The sequence below is a fragment of the Vanellus vanellus genome (assembly GCF_965231255.1).
Source record: "Vanellus vanellus genome assembly, contig: HAP1_SCAFFOLD_1783, whole genome shotgun sequence".
In the NCBI taxonomy this organism is placed as follows: domain Eukaryota; kingdom Metazoa; phylum Chordata; class Aves; order Charadriiformes; family Charadriidae; genus Vanellus; species Vanellus vanellus.
This window is the reverse complement of record NW_028127717.1, coordinates 13,796-28,811: the sequence shown is the minus strand read 5'-3', so window position 1 is coordinate 28,811 and position 15,016 is coordinate 13,796. Positions and strand designations below refer to the sequence as shown.

The 15,016-nt window shown below is 63.3% G+C and overlaps 4 protein-coding genes across 4 annotated transcripts; all 4 read right to left on the bottom strand.

Annotated features, from left to right (window-relative positions):
• Nucleotides 1-696: 696 nt before the first annotated feature.
• On the bottom strand, nt 697-1,275 carry LOC309685081 (interferon-like; the record flags this gene model as incomplete). Its single annotated transcript, XM_082500888.1, has 1 exon — nt 697-1,275. The coding sequence occupies one exon, from the start codon at nt 1,273-1,275 to the stop codon at nt 697-699; it is 579 nt and encodes a 192-aa protein (XP_082357014.1).
• A 2,425-nt stretch (nt 1,276-3,700) lies between these two features.
• Nucleotides 3,701-4,279, bottom strand: LOC309685080 (interferon-like; the record flags this gene model as incomplete). The annotated part of the gene is made up of 1 exon (XM_082500887.1): nt 3,701-4,279. The coding sequence occupies one exon, from the start codon at nt 4,277-4,279 to the stop codon at nt 3,701-3,703; it is 579 nt and encodes a 192-aa protein (XP_082357013.1).
• Nucleotides 4,280-6,704: 2,425 nt separating this feature from the next.
• On the bottom strand, nt 6,705-7,283 carry LOC309685079 (interferon-like; the record flags this gene model as incomplete). The annotated part of the gene is made up of 1 exon (XM_082500886.1): nt 6,705-7,283. The coding sequence occupies one exon, from the start codon at nt 7,281-7,283 to the stop codon at nt 6,705-6,707; it is 579 nt and encodes a 192-aa protein (XP_082357012.1).
• Nucleotides 7,284-12,690: 5,407 nt separating this feature from the next.
• Nucleotides 12,691-13,269, bottom strand: LOC309685078 (interferon-like; the record flags this gene model as incomplete). The annotated part of the gene is made up of 1 exon (XM_082500885.1): nt 12,691-13,269. The coding sequence occupies one exon, from the start codon at nt 13,267-13,269 to the stop codon at nt 12,691-12,693; it is 579 nt and encodes a 192-aa protein (XP_082357011.1).
• Nucleotides 13,270-15,016: the final 1,747 nt, after the last annotated feature.

The following is a 15,016-nucleotide window of genomic DNA, read 5'->3' as shown; positions in this document are numbered from 1 at the left end:
GCAAGGGCGCACTAAGGCCTGCCCGGAGCCTTCTCTTCTGGGGGCTGAGCAGCGGCGGCTCTCTCAGCCTGTCCGCGTAGGAGAGGCGTTTGGTGCCTCTGAGGATGGTGTTTGTGGCCCTGGTGTGGGGCCGCTCGGACAGGTGCGTGGCGTGGCGTGGCGTCCTTGTCCTGAGGCCTGCAGAGCTGATGCTGAGCTGGTGTGAAGCGGGGTGGAAGGTGGAAGGTGTGGAGGAGGCGAGGGCCGTTGAGACGTTTGTGGTGACGATGGCTAAAGCCCGGCAGAGGTTTTGCAAAGAGGTTGAGGGGAGCGCGTCCTTGGGGAGGTGCCGGAGCGAAGAGCGGGCGCGGGATGTGCAGAGCCCTGTTGGGAGCAGGGCTGGGAGCAGGTGCTGAGTGGCGGTGTCTTCCCCCCACCCCAAAGGCTGGTTCCTGTGCTTGTGAGACGAGAGGCAGTGGCCAGCTTTTTGCAAGAGGTCTTTATTTTCTGTCGAATAAATAGGTGAATAAATAGATAAAACCCATTGTGGAAATAAATAGAGCGGGTTCTATAAATAGGGGAGGGGCCAGTGGAGGCTGAGGGTGCAGGGCCGTTCTTGCGGCGGCTCTTGCCCCGGGTGAGGGGAGGCGGGAGGACGGAGGTGGGCATGGGTGGTGGTGGGGTGTGGGGCGGTGCGGGTTGTTGTTGGTCGTTGGGCTAACGGCACATGGTGCGTGTGAGGTTGTGGAGGCGTTGGAGAGAGGCGCGAGCTTCGAGGCGGACGTGGTCCCAGGCGCAGGCGCTGTGGTTGTGGGTGCGGAGGAAGTCCTGGATGCGCCTGAAGTATTTGTTGATGCTGAGCACGAGGTTGCGGGGCCCTTGGGCTTGGAAGAGCGTGCCGTTGGCTGGCAGGCATTGCTGGAGCTGCTGGCTGTGGTGGTGGAGCTTGCTGAGGAGGCGATCCCGTGCCTGGGCGTCCCAGTGTTGGGGGGTGCTCTGGCTGCTGAGGGTGGCGAAGAGGTTGTCGAGGATGTGTCGGGCGGTGGCGGCGGCTTGCTGTGGGTGGTTGGTGTGGCGGAGGGTGTCGGGGAAGGGGAAGGGCGGCTGCTGGTGCTGGCAGGGCTGTGGCGGGCTGGGAGCCATGTCCTGGAGGCTCTTGAGGCTGTCCCAGAGGAAGGTGGCGTGGCAGGGAGGCAGGTGGTGGCAGGCGAGGGTGGTGGCGAGAGCCGTCAGGAGGAGCAGGAGCGCCGGGGCGCCGTGCGGCAGGCGGGTGTGTGGGGTTGCGGGCGCAGGCATGGTGGGGGTGTGGGCGGTGGTGGTGAGGAGCCTGGTGAGGCTCGTTGGTGGTGCGGGTGGGCGCTGTGCTTGGGGTGCTGCCGGGTGCGCGGCTTTATGCGGTGCGGCGGCTTTGCCTTCCTCGCTTTCTGATTGCGGCGAGTTTCCGGCTGTGGTTTTCATTTTTGGCTGGTGGCTGTGGTGGTCTTGGGGAAGTGCGTTGGTGGGGTTGCTGGTGGTGTGTTGTGGGGATGTTGGCTGTAGTGGTTGAGCGGGGGATGCGAAAGCGCTGGGGCAGAGCCCATGGGGGTCAGGTGTGCCGGCGGGAGGCGTGTTAGGGTTTCCCTGCTGCCTGCAGGGCGAGCTGCGGTGCCTCTTTTCTGCCGCGGAAGTCTCCCTTCCTGCCCAAGGGTCTTTTCCGTCTGTCGTGCCCTGGTGCTGGTTGTGGTGTGTTTTCCTTTCACTTGTGGCTCGCCTTTGCTTTCATCTTAGCTGGCCTTTCCTTTTCGTGTTGGGAAGGGTTGTGAAGCGACGTCACTTGGCAGAGGCTGGGGAGCCCCTGGCTGGAGGGAGGGCGCGGGGGTGGCGGTGGCTGGCGAGGAGGTGGCTCTGGGTGTAGGCACGTGAGCATTGGACGTGTTTGTGGATGGAGCTGCCCCGGCTCCCGTGATTGAAGGTGGCGAGCATGGGGAGGAAAGGCGGGAGGCAAGGCCGGAGGAAAAGGAAGAGGAAAAGGGAAGAGTTTTGCTCCTGCTGCTGGCACCACGTTGGGTCCGTGGCTGTGGTGCCCCGCGCGTGCCCCTGTAGCAGGGGTCTCGTTGCGTTGTGTCTGCCTCCTTGCCTGAGGTGTCTGGAGAGCAAAGTAGAAAATGTCCCCCGTAAGCAAAGGGTCTTGCCTTTGGGATGGCCTGAGCCCCTGCGGGCCTAGAGGAGAGGTGTCCAGGAGTCCTGTGGAGGTGGAGCTGTTGCAGCTGATGGAGTTGTAGAGCTCCAGTGGGAGGAGGAGGTGGAGGGTGCACTGGCTGGGGTTGTTGTGTGCCTTCGGAGAGCAAGGATGGCGTTCTGCTTGCATGAGAGCCGCTGGGGCGTGTTTTCTGCAAGCTTTTGGCGCAGGGGAAGGGCGTGTGTGGTGGTGGTGGTGGCGGCAAGGCGGTGTCGGGCTGGGAGCCGTGGTGGTATGAGGCCACGTGGTGCTGGTGGGTGCTGTGCTTGGGGCGCTGGCTGGGGCGCGACGATTTGGCGGACGGAGGGGCCGTGCCTGCAGGAGGTAGGCTGATGGTGGAGGTGCGTGGCTGGACCTTGTCCCTGTTGCCCTGGAAGAGCTGGTGCTGCAAGGTGTTTTCAAGCAGCGCAACGAGAGAGCTGTCGTGAGCAATGGGGGAAGTGGGAAGAGAAGGCGAACGCCGCCGGATCCAAGGCATAGAATCGCGTCCTGGTTTGGGTTGGGAGGGACCTTGGGAGGCCATCTGGTGCAACGGCCCAGCGATGAGCAGGGACCTCTTCAAGTGGGTGCGGTTGCTGCGAGTGCAGGGCACCCTGACCTGGAATGTTTGCGGGGCCGGGGCACCTCGCAGCTCTGCGGGCACCCCGTTGCGGTGTTTCAGCACCCTCGTGGCAAAAACTGTCAGGCTTGCATCTGGTGTGAATCTCGCCTCTCTTGGTTTAAAGGCGCTACCCCTTGTCCTATCGCTCCAGGCCCTACTGAGAAGTGTGCCCGCTAAGTCTGTCTTAGGAGCCCCCTTGAAGTCCTGCAAGGGCGCACTAAGGCCTGCCCGGAGCCTTCTCTTCTGGGGGCTGAGCAGCGGCGGCTCTCTCAGCCTGTCTGCGTAGGAGAGGCGTTTGGTGCCTCTGAGGATGGTGTTTGTGGCCCTGGTGTGGGGCCGCTCGGACAGGTGCGTGGCGTGGCGTGGCGTCCTTGTCCTGAGGCCTGCAGAGCTGATGCTGAGCTGGTGTGAAGCGGGGTGGAAGGTGGAAGGTGTGGAGGAGGCGAGGGCCGTTGAGACGTTTGTGGTGACGATGGCTAAAGCCCGGCAGAGGTTTTGCAAAGAGGTTGAGGGGAGCGCGTCCTTGGGGAGGTGCCGGAGCGAAGAGCGGGCGCGGGATGTGCAGAGCCCTGTTGGGAGCAGGGCTGGGAGCAGGTGCTGAGTGGCGGTGTCTTCCCCCCACCCCAAAGGCTGGTTCCTGTGCTTGTGAGACGAGAGGCAGTGGCCAGCTTTTTGCAAGAGGTCTTTATTTTCTGTCGAATAAATAGGTGAATAAATAGATAAAACCCATTGTGGAAATAAATAGAGCGGGTTCTATAAATAGGGGAGGGGCCAGTGGAGGCTGAGGGTGCAGGGCCGTTCTTGCGGCGGCTCTTGCCCCGGGTGAGGGGAGGCGGGAGGACGGAGGTGGGCATGGGTGGTGGTGGGGTGTGGGGCGGTGCGGGTTGTTGTTGGTCGTTGGGCTAACGGCACATGGTGCGTGTGAGGTTGTGGAGGCGTTGGAGAGAGGCGCGAGCTTCGAGGCGGACGTGGTCCCAGGCGCAGGCGCTGTGGTTGTGGGTGCGGAGGAAGTCCTGGATGCGCCTGAAGTATTTGTTGATGCTGAGCACGAGGTTGCGGGGCCCTTGGGCTTGGAAGAGCGTGCCGTTGGCTGGCAGGCATTGCTGGAGCTGCTGGCTGTGGTGGTGGAGCTTGCTGAGGAGGCGATCCCGTGCCTGGGCGTCCCAGTGTTGGGGGGTGCTCTGGCTGCTGAGGGTGGCGAAGAGGTTGTCGAGGATGTGTCGGGCGGTGGCGGCGGCTTGCTGTGGGTGGTTGGTGTGGCGGAGGGTGTCGGGGAAGGGGAAGGGCGGCTGCTGGTGCTGGCAGGGCTGTGGCGGGCTGGGAGCCATGTCCTGGAGGCTCTTGAGGCTGTCCCAGAGGAAGGTGGCGTGGCAGGGAGGCAGGTGGTGGCAGGCGAGGGTGGTGGCGAGAGCCGTCAGGAGGAGCAGGAGCGCCGGGGCGCCGTGCGGCAGGCGGGTGTGTGGGGTTGCGGGCGCAGGCATGGTGGGGGTGTGGGCGGTGGTGGTGAGGAGCCTGGTGAGGCTTGTTGGTGGTGCGGGTGGGCGCTGTGCTTGGGGTGCTGCCGGGTGCGCGGCTTTATGCGGTGCGGCGGCTTTGCCTTCCTCGCTTTCTGATTGCGGCGAGTTTCCGGCTGTGGTTTTCATTTTTGGCTGGTGGCTGTGGTGGTCTTGGGGAAGTGCGTTGGTGGGGTTGCTGGTGGTGTGTTGTGGGGATGTTGGCTGTAGTGGTTGAGCGGGGGATGCGAAAGCGCTGGGGCAGAGCCCATGGGGGTCAGGTGTGCCGGCGGGAGGCGTGTTAGGGTTTCCCTGCTGCCTGCAGGGCGAGCTGCGGTGCCTCTTTTCTGCCGCGGAAGTCTCCCTTCCTGCCCAAGGGTCTTTTCCGTCTGTCGTGCCCTGGTGCTGGTTGTGGTGTGTTTTCCTTTCACTTGTGGCTCGCCTTTGCTTTCATCTTAGCTGGCCTTTCCTTTTCGTGTTGGGAAGGGTTGTGAAGCGACGTCACTTGGCAGAGGCTGGGGAGCCCCTGGCTGGAGGGAGGGCGCGGGGGTGGCGGTGGCTGGCGAGGAGGTGGCTCTGGGTGTAGGCACGTGAGCATTGGACGTGTTTGTGGATGGAGCTGCCCCGGCTCCCGTGATTGAAGGTGGCGAGCATGGGGAGGAAAGGCGGGAGGCAAGGCCGGAGGAAAAGGAAGAGGAAAAGGGAAGAGTTTTGCTCCTGCTGCTGGCACCACGTTGGGTCCGTGGCTGTGGTGCCCCGCGCGTGCCCCTGTAGCAGGGGTCTCGTTGCGTTGTGTCTGCCTCCTTGCCTGAGGTGTCTGGAGAGCAAAGTAGAAAATGTCCCCCGTAAGCAAAGGGTCTTGCCTTTGGGATGGCCTGAGCCCCTGCGGGCCTAGAGGAGAGGTGTCCAGGAGTCCTGTGGAGGTGGAGCTGTTGCAGCTGATGGAGTTGTAGAGCTCCAGTGGGAGGAGGAGGTGGAGGGTGCACTGGCTGGGGTTGTTGTGTGCCTTCGGAGAGCAAGGATGGCGTTCTGCTTGCATGAGAGCCGCTGGGGCGTGTTTTCTGCAAGCTTTTGGCGCAGGGGAAGGGCGTGTGTGGTGGTGGTGGTGGCGGCAAGGCGGTGTCGGGCTGGGAGCCGTGGTGGTATGAGGCCACGTGGTGCTGGTGGGTGCTGTGCTTGGGGCGCTGGCTGGGGCGCGACGATTTGGCGGACGGAGGGGCCGTGCCTGCAGGAGGTAGGCTGATGGTGGAGGTGCGTGGCTGGACCTTGTCCCTGTTGCCCTGGAAGAGCTGGTGCTGCAAGGTGTTTTCAAGCAGCGCAACGAGAGAGCTGTCGTGAGCAATGGGGGAAGTGGGAAGAGAAGGCGAACGCCGCCGGATCCAAGGCATAGAATCGCGTCCTGGTTTGGGTTGGGAGGGACCTTGGGAGGCCATCTGGTGCAACGGCCCAGCGATGAGCAGGGACCTCTTCAAGTGGGTGCGGTTGCTGCGAGTGCAGGGCACCCTGACCTGGAATGTTTGCGGGGCCGGGGCACCTCGCAGCTCTGCGGGCACCCCGTTGCGGTGTTTCAGCACCCTCGTGGCAAAAACTGTCAGGCTTGCATCTGGTGTGAATCTCGCCTCTCTTGGTTTAAAGGCGCTACCCCTTGTCCTATCGCTCCAGGCCCTACTGAGAAGTGTGCCCGCTAAGTCTGTCTTAGGAGCCCCCTTGAAGTCCTGCAAGGGCGCACTAAGGCCTGCCCGGAGCCTTCTCTTCTGGGGGCTGAGCAGCGGCGGCTCTCTCAGCCTGTCTGCGTAGGAGAGGCGTTTGGTGCCTCTGAGGATGGTGTTTGTGGCCCTGGTGTGGGGCCGCTCGGACAGGTGCGTGGCGTGGCGTGGCGTCCTTGTCCTGAGGCCTGCAGAGCTGATGCTGAGCTGGTGTGAAGCGGGGTGGAAGGTGGAAGGTGTGGAGGAGGCGAGGGCCGTTGAGACGTTTGTGGTGACGATGGCTAAAGCCCGGCAGAGGTTTTGCAAAGAGGTTGAGGGGAGCGCGTCCTTGGGGAGGTGCCGGAGCGAAGAGCGGGCGCGGGATGTGCAGAGCCCTGTTGGGAGCAGGGCTGGGAGCAGGTGCTGAGTGGCGGTGTCTTCCCCCCACCCCAAAGGCTGGTTCCTGTGCTTGTGAGACGAGAGGCAGTGGCCAGCTTTTTGCAAGAGGTCTTTATTTTCTGTCGAATAAATAGGTGAATAAATAGATAAAACCCATTGTGGAAATAAATAGAGCGGGTTCTATAAATAGGGGAGGGGCCAGTGGAGGCTGAGGGTGCAGGGCCGTTCTTGCGGCGGCTCTTGCCCCGGGTGAGGGGAGGCGGGAGGACGGAGGTGGGCATGGGTGGTGGTGGGGTGTGGGGCGGTGCGGGTTGTTGTTGGTCGTTGGGCTAACGGCACATGGTGCGTGTGAGGTTGTGGAGGCGTTGGAGAGAGGCGCGAGCTTCGAGGCGGACGTGGTCCCAGGCGCAGGCGCTGTGGTTGTGGGTGCGGAGGAAGTCCTGGATGCGCCTGAAGTATTTGTTGATGCTGAGCACGAGGTTGCGGGGCCCTTGGGCTTGGAAGAGCGTGCCGTTGGCTGGCAGGCATTGCTGGAGCTGCTGGCTGTGGTGGTGGAGCTTGCTGAGGAGGCGATCCCGTGCCTGGGCGTCCCAGTGTTGGGGGGTGCTCTGGCTGCTGAGGGTGGCGAAGAGGTTGTCGAGGATGTGTCGGGCGGTGGCGGCGGCTTGCTGTGGGTGGTTGGTGTGGCGGAGGGTGTCGGGGAAGGGGAAGGGCGGCTGCTGGTGCTGGCAGGGCTGTGGCGGGCTGGGAGCCATGTCCTGGAGGCTCTTGAGGCTGTCCCAGAGGAAGGTGGCGTGGCAGGGAGGCAGGTGGTGGCAGGCGAGGGTGGTGGCGAGAGCCGTCAGGAGGAGCAGGAGCGCCGGGGCGCCGTGCGGCAGGCGGGTGTGTGGGGTTGCGGGCGCAGGCATGGTGGGGGTGTGGGCGGTGGTGGTGAGGAGCCTGGTGAGGCTCGTTGGTGGTGCGGGTGGGCGCTGTGCTTGGGGTGCTGCCGGGTGCGCGGCTTTATGCGGTGCGGCGGCTTTGCCTTCCTCGCTTTCTGATTGCGGCGAGTTTCCGGCTGTGGTTTTCATTTTTGGCTGGTGGCTGTGGTGGTCTTGGGGAAGTGCGTTGGTGGGGTTGCTGGTGGTGTGTTGTGGGGATGTTGGCTGTAGTGGTTGAGCGGGGGATGCGAAAGCGCTGGGGCAGAGCCCATGGGGGTCAGGTGTGCCGGCGGGAGGCGTGTTAGGGTTTCCCTGCTGCCTGCAGGGCGAGCTGCGGTGCCTCTTTTCTGCCGCGGAAGTCTCCCTTCCTGCCCAAGGGTCTTTTCCGTCTGTCGTGCCCTGGTGCTGGTTGTGGTGTGTTTTCCTTTCACTTGTGGCTCGCCTTTGCTTTCATCTTAGCTGGCCTTTCCTTTTCGTGTTGGGAAGGGTTGTGAAGCGACGTCACTTGGCAGAGGCTGGGGAGCCCCTGGCTGGAGGGAGGGCGCGGGGGTGGCGGTGGCTGGCGAGGAGGTGGCTCTGGGTGTAGGCACGTGAGCATTGGACGTGTTTGTGGATGGAGCTGCCCCGGCTCCCGTGATTGAAGGTGGCGAGCATGGGGAGGAAAGGCGGGAGGCAAGGCCGGAGGAAAAGGAAGAGGAAAAGGGAAGAGTTTTGCTCCTGCTGCTGGCACCACGTTGGGTCCGTGGCTGTGGTGCCCCGCGCGTGCCCCTGTAGCAGGGGTCTCGTTGCGTTGTGTCTGCCTCCTTGCCTGAGGTGTCTGGAGAGCAAAGTAGAAAATGTCCCCCGTAAGCAAAGGGTCTTGCCTTTGGGATGGCCTGAGCCCCTGCGGGCCTAGAGGAGAGGTGTCCAGGAGTCCTGTGGAGGTGGAGCTGTTGCAGCTGATGGAGTTGTAGAGCTCCAGTGGGAGGAGGAGGTGGAGGGTGCACTGGCTGGGGTTGTTGTGTGCCTTCGGAGAGCAAGGATGGCGTTCTGCTTGCATGAGAGCCGCTGGGGCGTGTTTTCTGCAAGCTTTTGGCGCAGGGGAAGGGCGTGTGTGGTGGTGGTGGTGGCGGCAAGGCGGTGTCGGGCTGGGAGCCGTGGTGGTATGAGGCCACGTGGTGCTGGTGGGTGCTGTGCTTGGGGCGCTGGCTGGGGCGCGACGATTTGGCGGACGGAGGGGCCGTGCCTGCAGGAGGTAGGCTGATGGTGGAGGTGCGTGGCTGGACCTTGTCCCTGTTGCCCTGGAAGAGCTGGTGCTGCAAGGTGTTTTCAAGCAGCGCAACGAGAGAGCTGTCGTGAGCAATGGGGGAAGTGGGAAGAGAAGGCGAACGCCGCCGGATCCAAGGCATAGAATCGCGTCCTGGTTTGGGTTGGGAGGGACCTTGGGAGGCCATCTGGTGCAACGGCCCAGCGATGAGCAGGGACCTCTTCAAGTGGGTGCGGTTGCTGCGAGTGCAGGGCACCCTGACCTGGAATGTTTGCGGGGCCGGGGCACCTCGCAGCTCTGCGGGCACCCCGTTGCGGTGTTTCAGCACCCTCGTGGCAAAAACTGTCAGGCTTGCATCTGGTGTGAATCTCGCCTCTCTTGGTTTAAAGGCGCTACCCCTTGTCCTATCGCTCCAGGCCCTACTGAGAAGTGTGCCCGCTAAGTCTGTCTTAGGAGCCCCCTTGAAGTCCTGCAAGGGCGCACTAAGGCCTGCCCGGAGCCTTCTCTTCTGGGGGCTGAGCAGCGGCGGCTCTCTCAGCCTGTCCGCGTAGGAGAGGCGTTTGGTGCCTCTGAGGATGGTGTTTGTGGCCCTGGTGTGGGGCCGCTCGGACAGGTGCGTGGCGTGGCGTGGCGTCCTTGTCCTGAGGCCTGCAGAGCTGATGCTGAGCTGGTGTGAAGCGGGGTGGAAGGTGGAAGGTGTGGAGGAGGCGAGGGCCGTTGAGACGTTTGTGGTGACGATGGCTAAAGCCCGGCAGAGGTTTTGCAAAGAGGTTGAGGGGAGCGCGTCCTTGGGGAGGTGCCGGAGCGAAGAGCGGGCGCGGGATGTGCAGAGCCCTGTTGGGAGCAGGGCTGGGAGCAGGTGCTGAGTGGCGGTGTCTTCCCCCCACCCCAAAGGCTGGTTCCTGTGCTTGTGAGACGAGAGGCAGTGGCCAGCTTTTTGCAAGAGGTCTTTATTTTCTGTCGAATAAATAGGTGAATAAATAGATAAAACCCATTGTGGAAATAAATAGAGCGGGTTCTATAAATAGGGGAGGGGCCAGTGGAGGCTGAGGGTGCAGGGCCGTTCTTGCGGCGGCTCTTGCCCCGGGTGAGGGGAGGCGGGAGGACGGAGGTGGGCATGGGTGGTGGTGGGGTGTGGGGCGGTGCGGGTTGTTGTTGGTCGTTGGGCTAACGGCACATGGTGCGTGTGAGGTTGTGGAGGCGTTGGAGAGAGGCGCGAGCTTCGAGGCGGACGTGGTCCCAGGCGCAGGCGCTGTGGTTGTGGGTGCGGAGGAAGTCCTGGATGCGCCTGAAGTATTTGTTGATGCTGAGCACGAGGTTGCGGGGCCCTTGGGCTTGGAAGAGCGTGCCGTTGGCTGGCAGGCATTGCTGGAGCTGCTGGCTGTGGTGGTGGAGCTTGCTGAGGAGGCGATCCCGTGCCTGGGCGTCCCAGTGTTGGGGGGTGCTCTGGCTGCTGAGGGTGGCGAAGAGGTTGTCGAGGATGTGTCGGGCGGTGGCGGCGGCTTGCTGTGGGTGGTTGGTGTGGCGGAGGGTGTCGGGGAAGGGGAAGGGCGGCTGCTGGTGCTGGCAGGGCTGTGGCGGGCTGGGAGCCATGTCCTGGAGGCTCTTGAGGCTGTCCCAGAGGAAGGTGGCGTGGCAGGGAGGCAGGTGGTGGCAGGCGAGGGTGGTGGCGAGAGCCGTCAGGAGGAGCAGGAGCGCCGGGGTGCCGTGCGGCAGGCGGGTGTGTGGGGTTGCGGGCGCAGGCATGGTGGGGGTGTGGGCGGTGGTGGTGAGGAGCCTGGTGAGGCTCGTTGGTGGTGCGGGTGGGCGCTGTGCTTGGGGTGCTGCCGGGTGCGCGGCTTTATGCGGTGCGGCGGCTTTGCCTTCCTCGCTTTCTGATTGCGGCGAGTTTCCGGCTGTGGTTTTCATTTTTGGCTGGTGGCTGTGGTGGTCTTGGGGAAGTGCGTTGGTGGGGTTGCTGGTGGTGTGTTGTGGGGATGTTGGCTGTAGTGGTTGAGCGGGGGATGCGAAAGCGCTGGGGCAGAGCCCATGGGGGTCAGGTGTGCCGGCGGGAGGCGTGTTAGGGTTTCCCTGCTGCCTGCAGGGCGAGCTGCGGTGCCTCTTTTCTGCCGCGGAAGTCTCCCTTCCTGCCCAAGGGTCTTTTCCGTCTGTCGTGCCCTGGTGCTGGTTGTGGTGTGTTTTCCTTTCACTTGTGGCTCGCCTTTGCTTTCATCTTAGCTGGCCTTTCCTTTTCGTGTTGGGAAGGGTTGTGAAGCGACGTCACTTGGCAGAGGCTGGGGAGCCCCTGGCTGGAGGGAGGGCGCGGGGGTGGCGGTGGCTGGCGAGGAGGTGGCTCTGGGTGTAGGCACGTGAGCATTGGACGTGTTTGTGGATGGAGCTGCCCCGGCTCCCGTGATTGAAGGTGGCGAGCATGGGGAGGAAAGGCGGGAGGCAAGGCCGGAGGAAAAGGAAGAGGAAAAGGGAAGAGTTTTGCTCCTGCTGCTGGCACCACGTTGGGTCCGTGGCTGTGGTGCCCCGCGCGTGCCCCTGTAGCAGGGGTCTCGTTGCGTTGTGTCTGCCTCCTTGCCTGAGGTGTCTGGAGAGCAAAGTAGAAAATGTCCCCCGTAAGCAAAGGGTCTTGCCTTTGGGATGGCCTGAGCCCCTGCGGGCCTAGAGGAGAGGTGTCCAGGAGTCCTGTGGAGGTGGAGCTGTTGCAGCTGATGGAGTTGTAGAGCTCCAGTGGGAGGAGGAGGTGGAGGGTGAACTGGCTGGGGTTGTTGTGTGCCTTCGGAGAGCAAGGATGGCGTTCTGCTTGCATGAGAGCCGCTGGGGCGTGTTTTCTGCAAGCTTTTGGCGCAGGGGAAGGGCGTGTGTGGTGGTGGTGGTGGCGGCAAGGCGGTGTCGGGCTGGGAGCCGTGGTGGTATGAGGCCACGTGGTGCTGGTGGGTGCTGTGCTTGGGGCGCTGGCTGGGGCGCGACGATTTGGCGGACGGAGGGGCCGTGCCTGCAGGAGGTAGGCTGATGGTGGAGGTGCGTGGCTGGACCTTGTCCCTGTTGCCCTGGAAGAGCTGGTGCTGCAAGGTGTTTTCAAGCAGCGCAACGAGAGAGCTGTCGTGAGCAATGGGGGAAGTGGGAAGAGAAGGCGAACGCCGCCGGATCCAAGGCATAGAATCGCGTCCTGGTTTGGGTTGGGAGGGACCTTGGGAGGCCATCTGGTGCAACGGCCCAGCGATGAGCAGGGACCTCTTCAAGTGGGTGCGGTTGCTGCGAGTGCAGGGCACCCTGACCTGGAATGTTTGCGGGGCCGGGGCACCTCGCAGCTCTGCGGGCACCCCGTTGCGGTGTTTCAGCACCCTCGTGGCAAAAACTGTCAGGCTTGCATCTGGTGTGAATCTCGCCTCTATTGGTTTAAATGCGTTACCCCTTGTCCTATCGCTCCAGGCCCTACTGAGAAGTGTGCCCGCTAAGTCTGTCTTAGGAGCCCCCTTGAAGTCCTGCAAGGGCGCACTAAGGCCTGCCCGGAGCCTTCTCTTCTGGGGGCTGAGCAGCGGCGGCTCTCTCAGCCTGTCCTCGTAGGAGAGGCGTTTGGTGCCTCTGAGGATGGTGTTTGTGGCCCTGGTGTGGGGCTGCTCGGAGAGGTGCGTGGCGTGGCGTGGCGTCCTTGTCCTGAGGCCTGCAGAGCTGATGCTGAGCTGGTGTGAAGCGGGGTGGAAGGTGGAAGGTGTGGAGGAGGCGAGGGCCGTTGAGACGTTTGTGGTGACGATGGCTAAAGCCCAGCAGAGGTTTTGCAAAGAGGTTGAGGGGAGCGCGTCCTGCGGGCGCGGGATGTGCAGAGCCCTGTTGGGAGCAGGGCTGGGAGCAGGTGCTGAGTGGCGGTGTCTTCCCCCCACCCCAAAGGCTGGTTCCTGTGCTTGTGAGACGAGAGGCAGTGGCCAGCTTTTTGCAAGAGGTCTTTATTTTCTGTCGAATAAATAGGTGAATAAATAGATAAAACCCATTGTGGAAATAAATAGAGCGGGTTCTATAAATAGGGGAGGGGCCAGTGGAGGCTGAGGGTGCAGGGCCGTTCTTGCGGCGGCTCTTGCCCCGGGTGAGGGGAGGCGGGAGGACGGAGGTGGGCATGGGTGGTGGTGGGGTGTGGGGCGGTGCGGGTTGTTGTTGGTCGTTGGGCTAACGGCACATGGTGCGTGTGAGGTTGTGGAGGCGTTGGAGAGAGGCGCGAGCTTCGAGGCGGACGTGGTCCCAGGCGCAGGCGCTGTGGTTGTGGGTGCGGAGGAAGTCCTGGATGCGCCTGAAGTATTTGTTGATGCTGAGCACGAGGTTGCGGGGCCCTTGGGCTTGGAAGAGCGTGCCGTTGGCTGGCAGGCATTGCTGGAGCTGCTGGCTGTGGTGGTGGAGCTTGCTGAGGAGGCGATCCCGTGCCTGGGCGTCCCAGTGTTGGGGGGTGCTCTGGCTGCTGAGGGTGGCGAAGAGGTTGTCGAGGATGTGTCGGGCGGTGGCGGCGGCTTGCTGTGGGTGGTTGGTGTGGCGGAGGGTGTCGGGGAAGGGGAAGGGCGGCTGCTGGTGCTGGCAGGGCTGTGGCGGGCTGGGAGCCATGTCCTGGAGGCTCTTGAGGCTGTCCCAGAGGAAGGTGGCGTGGCAGGGAGGCAGGTGGTGGCAGGCGAGGGTGGTGGCGAGAGCCGTCAGGAGGAGCAGGAGCGCCGGGGCGCCGTGCGGCAGGCGGGTGTGTGGGGTTGCGGGCGCAGGCATGGTGGGGGTGTGGGCGGTGGTGGTGAGGAGCCTGGTGAGGCTCGTTGGTGGTGCGGGTGGGCACTGTGCTTGGGGTGCTGCCGGGTGCGCGGCTTTATGCGGTGCGGCGGCTTTGCCTTCCTCGCTTTCTGATTGCGGCGAGTTTCCGGCTGTGGTTTTAATTTTTGGCTGGTGGCTGTGGTGGTCTTGGGGAAGTGCGTTGGTGGGGTTGCTGGTGGTGTGTTGTGGGGATGTTGGCTGTAGTGGTTGAGCGGGGGATGCGAAAGCGCTGGGGCAGAGCCCATGGGGGTCAGGTGTGCCGGCGGGAGGCGTGTTAGGGTTTCCCTGCTGCCTGCAGGGCGAGCTGCGGTGCCTCTTTTCTGCCGCGGAAGTCTCCCTTCCTGCCCAAGGGTCTTTTCCGTCTGTCGTGCCCTGGTGCTGGTTGTGGTGTGTTTTCCTTTCACTTGTGGCTCGCCTTTGCTTTCATCTTAGCTGGCCTTTCCTTTTCGTGTTGGGAAGGGTTGTGAAGCGACGTCACTTGGCAGAGGCTGGGGAGCCCCTGGCTGGAGGGAGGGCGCGGGGGTGGCGGTGGCTGGCGAGGAGGTGGCTCTGGGTGTAGGCACGTGAGCATTGGACGTGTTTGTGGATGGAGCTGCCCCGGCTCCCGTGATTGAAGGTGGCGAGCATGGGGAGGAAAGGCGGGAGGCAAGGCCGGAGGAAAAGGAAGAGGAAAAGGGAAGAGTTTTGCTCCTGCTGCTGGCACCACGTTGGGTCCGTGGCTGTGGTGCCCCGCGCGTGCCCCTGTAGCAGGGGTCTCGTTGCGTTGTGTCTGCCTCCTTGCCTGAGGTGTCTGGAGAGCAAAGTAGAAAATGTCCCCCGTAAGCAAAGGGTCTTGCCTTTGGGATGGCCTGAGCCCCTGCGGGCCTAGAGGAGAGGTGTCCAGGAGTCCTGTGGAGGTGGAGCTGTTGCAGCTGATGGAGTTGTAGAGCTCCAGTGGGAGGAGGAGGTGGAGGGTGCACTGGCTGGGGTTGTTGTGTGCCTTCGGAGAGCAAGGATGGCGTTCTGCTTGCATGAGAGCCGCTGGGGCGTGTTTTCTGCAAGCTTTTGGCGCAGGGGAAGGGCGTGTGTGGTGGTGGTGGTGGCGGCAAGGCGGTGTCGGGCTGGGAGCCGTGGTGGTATGAGGCCACGTGGTGCTGGTGGGTGCTGTGCTTGGGGCGCTGGCTGGGGCGCGACGATTTGGCGGACGGAGGGGCCGTGCCTGCAGGAGGTAGGCTGATGGTGGAGGTGCGTGGCTGGACCTTGTCCCTGTTGCCCTGGAAGAGCTGGTGCTGCAAGGTGTTTTCAAGCAGCGCAACGAGAGAGCTGTCGTGAGCAATGGGGGAAGTGGGAAGAGAAGGCGAACGCCGCCGGATCCAAGGCATAGAATCGTGTCCTGGTTTGGGTTGGGAGGGACCTTGGGAGGCCATCTGGTGCAACGGCCCAGCGATGAGCAGGGACCTCTTCAAGTGGGTGCGGTTGCTGCGAGTGCAGGGCACCCTGACCTGGAATGTTTGCGGGGCCGGGGCACCTCGCAGCTCTGCGGGCACCCCGTTGCGGTGTTTCAGCACCCTCGTGGCAAAAACTGTCAGGCTTGCATCTGGTGTGAATCTCGCCTCTCTTGGTTTAAAGGCGCTACCCCTTGTCCTATCGCTCCAGGCCCTACTGAGAAGTGTGCCCGCTAAGTCTGTCTTAGGAGCCCCCTTGAAGTCCTGCAAGGGCGCACTAAGGC